This window comes from Trichosurus vulpecula, chromosome 7, assembly GCF_011100635.1.
Source record: "Trichosurus vulpecula isolate mTriVul1 chromosome 7, mTriVul1.pri, whole genome shotgun sequence".
Lineage (NCBI taxonomy): Eukaryota > Metazoa > Chordata > Mammalia > Diprotodontia > Phalangeridae > Trichosurus > Trichosurus vulpecula.
This window is the reverse complement of record NC_050579.1, coordinates 157,198,402-157,210,775: the sequence shown is the minus strand read 5'-3', so window position 1 is coordinate 157,210,775 and position 12,374 is coordinate 157,198,402. Positions and strand designations below refer to the sequence as shown.

The window sequence follows — 12,374 nt, the reverse complement described above, 5'->3', positions numbered from 1 at the left end:
TACTGTTGTACAATGTACACTCCTATTCCACCACGCCATCTGCTTCCTTCCCAGTGTAGGTAGGTGTGGATAACTATTGTTATGTTTTCTTACATGCTTCTTGCCTTCAATTTGTTTTTCATATTGCCAGAAAATTCAGTAATCAATCTTTCAATAGCTAAATGCCTATAAGTGGGTTTTATGCAAAGGGAAACTCTAAGGGGCTGTTTGGAGTATTTTTTAAACACACCAGTGTTTACACATCCTGCATAAATGTCTTTTAAAGATTCCACTTTGGAAGACTCTTTGTTTTTTCCAGTGATGTTCTATTGCTCAAAATGTTTTAAAAACTCCAATTTTGAACTTGGTTTCCAAACCAGTTTATGAGATATATAAGAACAGTCTTATTACTGTTACACCTCACTTTTGACCAAAAACTGTTACTCACCATTTATCTTATGCATTGAAGTTCTCTTTTAGTAATTTTTGGCTGTTTGGGAAGTTCAAATCCATTTTTTAGATGAGAATTAAGAGAATTTGTGACTGAACATGGTGGCAAATTTCTGTAATCTCTCCTACTGGTGAGGTTGAGGCTGGTGGACTGCACTAAGTCAATTTGGTGTCTCTGAATGAAGTTCATCATCCAATATAGTGAGTCTCTGGTAGTAACCACCAGGCTGCTTAAGGAAGGACAACAGCCCACGATGGAGCAGGTCAGAGCTCTGGTGCTGACCAGTAGTGAAATTGGGCCCATGTATTTCTTTCCAGCCTAGGTGAGAGAGGGAAGCTTAATTTCAGAAAGAAAAAGGGAGAGGGGGAAGAGAAAGAGAGAGATATTGAAGGGGAGAAAGTGGGGGAGGTGAAAGGAGAAAGAAAGAAAGTAAGCTGTAATCTCTGAAAGGAGAATGGGTTTTGCTTTGGGGAAGGCTATCTTGGTATTCTGTAACAAATCCAACAGAGTGTATTTTAATGTGCTTGTCAGAAAGAAATTTATTTCACATGACATTGCTTGGCAATCTTATGTGTTAAAGAACCTTAACCTGATTTCTCAGAGCTGTTAATTTATGGTCGACCAGTCTATGTTACTCTGATAGCTAGAAGATCAAGTAAATTTGCTGGAACCCGTTTTTTAAAGAGAGGTGCAAACTGTGAGGTAAGAAAAAGCAATCTTTTTGCTATTTATGTCTGTTTTGCTGCTATATGTAAAAGCTTTATAGAGGTTTTGAATATTTAATATGAGGGTGTCTTGATTAGATACTGTAAGATCTTCCAGATTATCTAAAAGTTGGCAGGAAAAATTATTAACTTTTAAACACTTTGAAAAATTATCCACATTATTTTACTTGGGGATACTTGGGCCTTGACTAATGTTCAAGCTACATATCAATACTGGAATGACTTCTTAATCTTATTGATATGGTTACTCAACCTTGTTTTGCAGATTGCATCTTCTCTGTGCTTTTTCATTTTGGGCACTTCCTGTCCATGTCAGCATGGTACAGTAGAAGGAGGATTATTGGATTCGAATCAAAAGAATCTGGGTTTAAATCCCACCTCTATTGCTTACTATCTATGTAACTTGGGTAACCTCTCTACATCCTGGTTCCTGACCTATAAAATGAGTGGGCTGAACTAGATAGCCTCCAAGATCCCTCAAACTCTGAATCTGTGACCCTGTGATCCTTTGTCTTCCCCTAAATCCTACATGGAAGATCTGCCCCCATGTTTTCCATGTAGGGCTTTTAACACCCATCTGTTGTTTCTCTTGCTATATGACTGGCCTTCTTCCTTTTATGATCATACATTTCCTGGATGATAAAAGATATTATCAGCAGAAGTATCATAATGGGAAAAAAAGGACGGGGATAATACAGAAATGGAAATAGCTGCTTACAAAAGTGGGGCAGGCAGGGGGAAATACTCATTCTGGGCATAACATACTTGGTAATAAGTAGCTGGAGGCAGATGGAAACACTTGATTACCGTTTTTCTCCTTCTCTAAATTATGTAGTCTCAGGAGTCAGCCACAAGAGGGAGGAATACCACCTCTATAACTCACTTTGCCTGCCTTATTACCTTCAGGCTCTGCGCTGCCACTTGTGTTAAGTTGGTTGAGTAGGGGCAAGGTAAGTGGCTAGTAGGCAAGTATATATGGACAGAAGATTTTTTTAAATCTGGTTTAAACCAATAATAAACATTTTTGAGAATTTAGTTTTTGAAATGCCAGGGTTTTTTAAAATTCCATCTTCTGAAATGGGCTAAACAAGTTTCACATCATCAAATTTTATAACATAAGCAGATAGAAATGATATTAATGCCTCTGAGAGTGAGAAATGATACATTTGATTCAATTCTTTCACATTCCTCTGCCAGAAGGAAGCTATTGACAGTATTTTGATCGTTCTTGGCCCTTTCCCCCTTGGTTTAAATTTAAAGTTTTTGATATTCTACCTTTTGGTTTGGTTTATTATACTTTTTAAAAAATTTCAATCAGTTGAATCTCAAGTTTGTATTTCTCTAGAATAATTCTAGAGTCTAGATGTCTTTCATCTAGTACTTGTTTTATAGACTAGTTTTAATTTAATTTTGTTTTACTTTCTTAAACCTCTTTGATTTTTTCCAATTATTTCCCTGTGAAAACTTCCTTTCAAAGCTTATCATTCAACATATATTCATATTTTATATCGATTGTTCTTTGTTACTTTCAAGACATTTCTGTTGGCAGGCTTTATAAGTTAGCTGCGTACTTGTGTTTTTATATTTTCAATGTATGTGCGTGTGTTTTTTCAGGGTGATGTTGCTAATGAAGTAGAGACTGAACAAATACTCTGCGATGCTTCTGTAATGTCATTTACAGCAGGAAGCTATTCCTCTTATGTGCAAGTTAGAGGATCTGTTCCCTTATTTTGGTCTCAAGACATTTCAACTATGATGCCTAAGCCTCCAATTACACGTATGTGGAAAATACTTTCAAGCAATAATTTTAATGATTGTTCCTTACCTAACGTGGCATATTAGTGAAGACCTAGTTTAAAAAAAGCAGTTAGGTGGTACAGTGGATGGAGTACCAGGCCTGAAGTCAGGAAGACCTGAGTTAAAATCTGGCCTCAGACATTTACTAGGTGTGTGACCTTGGGCAAGTCACTTAACCTTGTTTGCCTTTTTTCTCATCTGTAAAATGAGCTGGAGAAGGAAGTGGAAAAACACTTTAGTACTTTGCCAAGAAAACCCCAAACGGAGTCACAGAGAGTTGGGCACAACTGAAAAATGACTGAAAAACAAAGCTTAAAAAACAAGCTGTTATGGTTCTAAAATGATGGAGGCATGAACCCTACTTTATAATAAAATTATGTTGACTTAAAATACCAAATTAGTAAATGTTTTTTATTATAATAGAATCTCTTTATCTGTATAAATCTAAAGATTTTAAGGCATTATAGTAGAATACTTGAATGGAATATAGAATATAGGATAATTTATATGCACATTTATACAGTGCCATACACTTTATGAAATGCTTTCCTCATATCAACTATATGAAGTAGGTAGTGTAAATTTTATTATCCTCATTTTATGGATGAGGAAGCTAAAGGTCAAAGAGACTAAGTGACAGGTCATGTCCAGGTCATGGGTAGCCCATGTCAACCAGTCAAGTCTAAACAAGCATTTATTAAGCACTTACTATGTGCTAGACACTGCTAAGCTCTAAGAATACAAATACAAGTAGAAAGGAAGATGCTCCTTCCCTCGAGGGGTTTACATTCTAACAGATGAAAACTACACAAAAAAGGCAGGTTAAAAGAGTGAGAATGGGAAGAGAGAGAAGGTATCTGGCGGAGAGAAAGTTGGGAGAGTCGGGAGTGCAGCCTGGGGAGAATTGAAGACATGGTTGTTCTGAGCCTCCATAAATGGAGGTTTGGGAGAAATCAGATGGAGAGACTATATGAGTAAAGGGTATTTCCAGTCTGTGCATTCCAGGGTAGAGATTTCTGGGGCATCATAAAGATCCATGGTAGGCAAGGATAGTAAGTGCAGAAGCTGGAACTTAGATTTGGATCTTCTGGTCCCAAATATTTCTTTTCTGCTATCTTACCTCTTGTATATATATTCATTTGAAGTAAGGTGGGGGCATTCATAGACTGTAGAATGTGGTTTGACAGTCATTAAGTGTTGACCATTTGAACTTGATTTCTCAGAGCTGTTCATTTATGGTTAACTAGTTATGTTGCCTTAATAGCTAGGAGATCAAGTAAATTTACTAGGATCCATTTTGTAAGAAGAGGTATTGTAAGGTAGGACTTTAAGTATCATCTAACCAGAGGTTCTTAACATGGGGTGCATGAATTTGTTTTTTTTAGAGGTATGCTGATAGCTGTATTTCAATGTAATTGATTTCCTTTGTTATATTTTATATTATGTAATTAAAAACATTACCGTGAGAAGGGATCTGTGGGCTTCACCAGACTGCCAAAGAGGTCCATGACATAAAAATGATTAAGAATCAATGATCTAGTTTTCCCACACCACCTGTCATTTTAAAGAGGAAGAAACCAAGTCCCAGGATGGTGAATTAAGTTGTTTAGGGTCACACAGTTAATTGATAGCAGAGCTCAGCCTAGAACCCTGGTCTTCTGACTCTGTCTCTGACACTTTTCACTATGTTAAAGCTGCCCCATTTTTCTAAAAGAAATGTACATTAATTAGAACAGAGAACTCTGCCATATATTTATTTATATATTTTTCATATTTATAGACTTTTTTATATTAATACAAATACTTATACATATGTGAATTTTTGTATTTCCTTTTAAAAGTATTATTGAGAAATGAATTATATTTCTATTTTTGTTTTTTTTTTTTTTTTTGCAGGGCAATTGGGGTTAAGTAACTTGCCCAAGGTCACACAGCTAGTACATGTGTCAAAGTGTCTGAGGTCAGATTTGAACTCAGGTCCTCCTGACTCCAGGGCAGGTGCTCTACTCACTGTGCCACCTAGTTGCCCCATGAATTATATTTCTGCTTTAGGGATTTGGAAGTTGTTTAGGTTTAGAACTTCAATGTTTTCTTATAGATATTTAGGAGCCACATTCAAATATTTTCAAAATGAATGCTCTTTCTTTGAAAACTTTTTTTTTAGAAACAGATAATGAAAAAATGACTCCTATGTGACTTTTACAAATGATTTTGTTTGCATTATTTTATTTTTCTCAGTGGATCAAGCGGATCCATTTGCCCATATAGCTGCTCTTCACTTTGACCAGATGCTCCAGAGGTTTGGCTCCCCTATTATCATCTTAAATCTGGTGAAGGTATGGCACAGTAATGTGTTGTCTTATTATGTTATCCAAATAAATTTGGTGACCTTTCCTTCAGTTCTGAGGACTCGCTGCATATTTTTCTACCATTCCCCAGAATGGAATGTTTCAGCTTGTCAAGGCCTGCCAGCCTGGGGACAGCTTGATCTTCCTTTCTCCTTTACCTTTAATTCCTGACTTGTTCTCCTACCTAGACTCCCTGATGACCCCTTTCCTTTTGTAACTCAAGAAGATTAGAAGAGGCTCTTTATGGAAAAGCTAGTGGTCAGGTTTTTCTGATTTCCTGACCCAAGTTCCTTCCATTAATCTCTTTGTCTGGTGCACATACAGGTTAAATTTTGATCTCCATAGCCTGCTCCCTGGAAAAACAAAAGACTACAGGAAGTTATTCTTTAGCTTACAATTTGTTTTACCTTTACCCATCTGATCATGAGCCAAGGGCAACTGTGTTAAGGAGACAGAAGCTGTCATAGATATACCTTGAAATATGAACTTGTTACTGACAACTTACAACAATTGGTGTCAACTTCCAATAGAAATGGGACCTTTAAACCATACATAAAGATTCCTGCAGGTCACATATTGACTTAGAAAATCACAAATTAACATTATCTATGTTTTATCCTATTTTCAGTTATTTTGTTTTTATTTTCTAATTACATTTTAATCTGGCTCAGACTGACATGGGCCTTGTGTTTGACACTTCTGGCCTACAGGATCTTCTTATGGGGAAATAAAAGGTGAAGTAGGTTTAGTTGCTAACTCAGAACAGAGTTAAATCTTAGGAATCTAAGACTTCTATCAGAGTAGAATTATAAGGCAGATTTTAGGAAGTGAAAATAGAGGCATAGTTCAGGGACAGCAAGCAGAACCAAATACGTTCATATCATTAATCTCTCTGGCCCTTTTGCCTTTTTATTAAAAGTTGCCCTGACCATTCAAAAGATCTCATGGATATCTGGTGGTGTCAAATCCAAACACATCATCTATAGATTTGTTATAGCATTTGTGTTAGGCCCCAGCTCAAGAAAACAGGACATAGAATAGTACTACCTTTATCAGCCTTTGGCCTGGCAAAGTGACTAAAGGAAATGATCTCCTTTGGTTCCTTAACATTGTGAAAGTCTGACATGAGCTTTAGTTGGTTTCTAGCTATTAATGAATTTCTGATAACTAGGGACACTGATGAAAAAAGCAAGAATGTTTATTTTTGCCCCTTTGGTTCTATGATTCTGTTGTGTCTGAAAATGAACCTGTTAAATAAATGGTTTACACATCAGGTAGGTGTTTTCTAGCACTTTGGTTAGAGTATCTGGAGAATTCCCTTTTTTACCAGGCTTTTTCAACATAAAATTGAAGATTAGCCTAATAGCTTTAGTTTGATAATAGAGAAATGCAGTAAAACATTTAAGAATTTTAACTACATTTGGTAAAAAAAAAATGTGCTCATCTCATAGAGTCAGATTTCAAAAGTTATCATTAGGACACATATCTAAATTTACCAGAACTTGATAAGTGAATCATTGTTTATGTTTTGCAGAGTTCTTATAAGTGTCACTGAAAATCTATAGCAATATAGAAACTCGTATTTAGGATGTTAGATTTAATTCTCTGTCATTGGAATACATTAAAAATTAATGTTCGATGTGTAATTATTAGAGTGGTTTCTCTAAAATTCTTGTGTGTACATTTATTTGAATATTTTAAAGGTCAGTACATTTAAAAAACTGTACTTACTCATTGTTCCTTTGCTATATTCAAAACCCAGAAGTAGTTAGTAATGAGGTGATTATTCACTTGGAGATTAAATTGCTCTTTAGTGGTAATATAGACAGTGTTTTTTTTTAAAGTGGCATTGGTTCCTGTAAATCAGAGGGTAACAGAATATTATAAATTTGGTTCACTTCAGAAAGGCCTTTTAATCCTTTGATTAAAGAGTCAAAATATCTGTGTGCATATGCATTATAGTGGTATCAGAAAATCTACCACCTCTTAAAATTAGGAATTTATAAATAATGTTCTTGGTTTCTTTTTTGAAATGTGGATTTTAGGAGCTGTTTAATAAGAAAGGTATGAAGACTCTCTCAAAATTATGTTAAAAACAGGATCATCAGGATCATAGTTTTAGGGCTAGAAGGTACCTTAGAGCAGCAGTTCTCAAAGTGGTCCCTTTAAGCCTCCAAGACCCTTTCAGTGAGTCTGTGATATTAAAACTATTTTTATAATAACAGTAACATATTATTTGCCTATTGTAATATTCCTTCATTTCCCAACTATCTATTTGTGTGGGGCTAGATTTTCTTCATATATTTCAACTAAAATAACATATTGCAACAGATTGAATACAGAAGCAGATAGGAGAATCCAGCTGTCATCTATCAACCCAGACATTAAAGACATTGTAGAAATATGCGACTCTTCTCACTAAATTTTTTTTTGTTTTGGAAAACAGTTATTTTTATAAAAGCATGTTATATTAAATGTGATAGGTTTAGTATTATTTTCAAATGAATTAGCAAATAGTTTAGAATTTATCAGTTTTAATTTCCAGTATGATAAATATCAATAGATATAACTCACACATAAAAGTTCTTTGGAGTCCTCAATAATTTTTAAGAGTATAAAGGGTCTTGAGAACAAAACATGTGAGAAGTGCTGCTTTAGAGGTTGTCTAGTCCAACCTTATTTTATAGATGAGGAAGCTGAGTCTCCGGAGACATGAAGATACTTTTCTAAGGTCGTAGATCTAGTAAGTGACAGGATTGAATGAAGCCACATCCTTTGAATTCTTAAAACTTTTTCTTTTTGATTTAAAGGGCTTCATAGGGAAAAAATCAGGCTATCTACATAATATATGTATATATGCATATGTGTATTTGAAATTTTATTGTGCTTTAAATATATTGGGATAGGTATTGGACACACACACATATTATATCTGAAAGTGCTGACTTGACTTGTGTCACATAGCCAGGAAGCAGAAGGACATGAACCCAGATCTCCCTGGCTTCAGGGTTGGCTCTCTGTCTGCTATCTCACACTGCTTCTTCTGCCTACTATGCCTTAGATACATAATAAACCAAGCTAATTTTTAGTTTAGCGTCATCCTGCCTGGTAATTTAGTATATCTGTTAGTGCTATTCTTTTCACATCTCTTGTCAAACCCATTTAGGTGACAACTTGTTCAACTTGGATAAACAAGTCCATAAATTTTTTCCTTTACATTGTACCTATGTAATTTAATTCATTCACCTTGAAAATGAAACAGTTATGAACACTGGACTTGCCTTTGGCCTGGTGGGGCTAAATGCTTACTTGTCTCTGTTCTTGGAAGCAGTCTTTTGATTTGAATCATCTTTTAAATTGTTTGGGAAAGATCTGTTAGAAATGGGCCAGGGAGTCATAGGAACAAAGGAAAAGAGAGAAGGCAAAAAGGAAAAGAAGGAAAGAAAGGAAGAAAAAAACAAATTTACTAGGAAATGAATAAATGAAAAAGTGTTTATTAAGTGCCTACTATCTATCAGACTCTGTGCTAGTTGCTAGGGATACAAATTCAAAGGTGAGATAGTTCCTGCCCTCAAGGAGCTTATATTCTAATAGAAGGAAACACATATCTTAAGGAGTGGTGGTGGCCTAGGAAGGAAGATTTGGGCTGAGGAGGCATTGGGCTGAAGATTGCAAGTAGGGTCATAGAGTAGATGATTGCTGCATTATTTTCAATAGCAGGGGAGTGCCTGATTGTCTCTGCTCTATTCTTGTCCCAGAACAAAAGGTGGTATATTTAATAGTGTATTTGTTCATAACTTCAAGTTAAGCCTAGGTCATTTCAGTTTATTGTATTACTTTCCTTGGGGTTTTCCAATTAATGTTATCCATTTAATTCACCTGTGACTTTATTCACTCAATTTTAAGATTTTAGTAGGTAGGCTTAGCCTTATGACTTTTAAATTATGTAAGCTGAAAGATATTTTAAAATCTCTGCTTTTGACATAAGATAATTACAATGTTAAGAATGTTATTTTTTTAAATTTTAATAAAGGAACGTGAAAAAAGAAAGCATGAAAGAATTCTGAGTGAAGAACTTGTTGCTGCTGTTACTTACCTCAATCAATTTTTGCCTCCTGAACACTCTATTGTTTATATCCCTTGGGACATGGCCAAGTATACCAAAAGGTGACTGGACAGACATTTATGTGCTATTGTACTATGTTCTTGCTCTTGTAATAGAAACTAACAGTTTCTACAGTAAGCTGATCTCTGTGGCAAATAAATGCTAATGTTATAGTTTCTTTCAGATGTCTACAAGGGGGTAACTATACTGCTGGTATATAAAGTAAGAGTAAACCTAAGCAACTTAGACAAGTTGTTCCAACATATACAAAACCCAGACTTTATTTGAGATTGCCATTACTACATCTCTACTTAAATTAGTTAAGAGGATATTGCTACTTCTTGAGGGTATCAGTCTTTCCTTTTTGCAATCCATTCTGTGCTAAGCTGAACAAATCCTCTTTCTCAAACATCACTTTTGAACTGTCATTCATTTGTTCAAGAATCAACAGTGGCTCCCTAGTACTTATGTTGAATCTGAATTCCTCCTCCTAATATCAAGACCTTTCATCACTTGGCCTGACTAATAAATCTAAAAAGTGTTGTTAATTTTGATATAAAGCCTTTTTGCCCCATATTCAACTTGATATGACCTATCCTTGTGCTTTTGCTTATGATATTTTAGCATGACTAGAGTATCTTCTCTCTGCCCATGTATGCTAGTTATTTCTTTTAAAACTTGACTCAAAGCTCACCTATTCCAGTGGTTCCTTTTCTGAATGACTCAGTCCATTCGCACATGGATTTAGTTTGTACTTTAAAATAATTTCCATTCAGTGATACCAGATTGTTTCTGTTTATATTTGTATGTTTTTTCTTTCCTAAATAGATTATGAACTTCCTTAGGGTAGGGACTGTATCTCTTAATTCTTTTATATATCTCCTCCACTCTCCCTGCCCTCATAACGCCTTATACAGGAAAGTTTCTATGTAAAGTTCCTTGATGAATGTGACATTGCTTGTGGAACTCATCACTCTATCCACTGTACCATCTACCTGCCCCCATAATGAAATTAGGGGTCCTTGATTTGTTATAATTCTTTTTCATATTTTTTTGTTTTAAATAGTCCTTTTGTATGTGTTTTTGCATTAAATGTTGCTGGTCAGCATCTATAGAAATGGATCATTATAATTTTATTACTAAGTACTAGCCTAAATCTGTATAAAAACCATGAGTGTATGCCATCTGAATGTATTGTCCTATTCCTTGAAGGTAAAAAATAATTTTAAATTTGAATTTTCCCCTCTCAGCAAGCTATGTAATGTTCTTGATCGACTGAATGTGCTTGCAGAAAGTTTGGTGAAGAAGACAGGTTTCTTTGTAAACCGTCCAGATTCCTACTGTAGCATTTTGCGACCAGATGAAAAGTAAGTACATTTTAAAAAATTTAAATAATAGCAAGTATTTTTTAATGGTTACAAGGATGGAAATATTACATAAAATACTGGCAATACCTGTTGCTTGTAAGAGGAATAACTTTCGTGCTTTTTGACTGTGTTAACTGATGTGATTGAGTGGCCTAAAGCTCTAGCAGCAAGTTCTGGAATATTCTGTGTGTTATGAATGACACCATAGTGGTGACTATTTCCTTATGCTAGTGCACATCTACAACGTGTCTTTTTACTTTGGACAAAAAAGAAACCAATTACCGATTACTGACAACCCTTTTTGAAAAGCTGGGTTTCAGGGCAGCTAGGGGTGCAGTGGGTAGAGCAGCAGCAATGGCGTCAGGAGGACCCGAGTTCACATCTAGCCTCAGACATTTGCTAGTCATGTGACCCCTGGGTGATAACTTAATCCTGATTGCCTCCAAAAAAAGAAAACACAGGTTGCTATAGTCCTTTCACCCTCCAGATTTGTGGATTTTATATTATCATGGGAGAAATGTTTGTTGTTCTTCTGCTCTGAAAGAAGACCAATGACATTAGAAGGCTGATGTCTTGACTTGCTAGTGAACTGGATTTGAGTGAGGCAGAGCTGGAGGGATATGGGTACGGCTGGCAGAAACAAAGTAGAGGAATGGTAACAAAAGTATCATTAATCACTTCCTTCTTACAGCCTCCTGCATCATCTCAGAGGCTACTCTCGGCAAAGGCATCAGCTGCACCTTCCTTGTCACATTCTTGTTTGGTATTAGAAAAAAAAAGAGACCTTTATTAGGTGACTTTGAATGTCTGACTACTGATGAATAGGGGCAGGGCTGTCACTATTGCAAGTTTTTTCAGTTTCACAATGGTTGGAGATTAAGATTGTAGGGTTGGGGTAGGGAGAAGCAGAAACAATAGCAAAAGTCAAATATGAGAATGTTTTCTGCTCATTCCATTTACTGTGTACGTGCATTTTTATTCCCCAGCCCCCTCCCACTCCTGTACTACAATTACTACTCCTCCGCTGTGAGTAGAAATATTATGTATAAGACAGTCATACTGAGGGTGCTGACCAAATTATGGTCATGCTCTGTTAGTGATTTATACATTAGTGTGCTGGCATCATCAGTATTTTCAGAAGATAGTAAATTATGTGTCATGATCTATGGCCAAGTGTGATATCCTGGATAGAGAGCTAGCCTTGAAGCCTGGAAGAGGTCCCATCCCCCTTCCCTCCCCAGCTCCCCAAAATATATTGACTGTGTAAGCCTGAGCAAGTCACTTAACTTCTCACTGTTCTAGGCAACTCTAAGACTATGAGTTGCAGGGAAGGTGCCAACCTGCATCCGTGGAGCTACGGAGGCTGGTTCCTTCTACTCCTAAATTGTTGGTCTATAATCTAAGTCAACAAATAAAAAGTCAGCATTTTACTAAGATATATTTGAAGTAGAACAGAAAAAGTATGGTGTTCCCCGTACCAGTGAAGTCCCAGGTCTGGTCCCTATCTGAGTCTTTGGAAGGGAGATTTGATGATGGCAAAGATGAAACACTTAATTTAGGCAGTGTAGTTCTTTATATATTATATAGCCACAATAAGCATAA

General features: G+C 35.9%; 1 protein-coding gene across 2 annotated transcripts in view; it reads left to right on the top strand.

Annotated features, from left to right (window-relative positions):
- FIG4 (FIG4 phosphoinositide 5-phosphatase) overlaps positions 1 to 12,374 on the top strand; it is a 144,281-nt gene that overhangs the window by 41,786 nt on the left and 90,121 nt on the right. For both annotated transcript variants that reach the window (XM_036769036.1, XM_036769037.1), the window contains 5 exons: positions 1,032 to 1,132; positions 2,770 to 2,932; positions 5,191 to 5,288; positions 9,334 to 9,467; positions 10,656 to 10,772. In XM_036769036.1, coding sequence (XP_036624931.1) covers positions 1,032 to 1,132; positions 2,770 to 2,932; positions 5,191 to 5,288; positions 9,334 to 9,467; positions 10,656 to 10,772 — 613 coding nt within the window. The remainder of the gene's footprint in view (positions 1 to 1,031; positions 1,133 to 2,769; positions 2,933 to 5,190; positions 5,289 to 9,333; positions 9,468 to 10,655; positions 10,773 to 12,374) is intronic.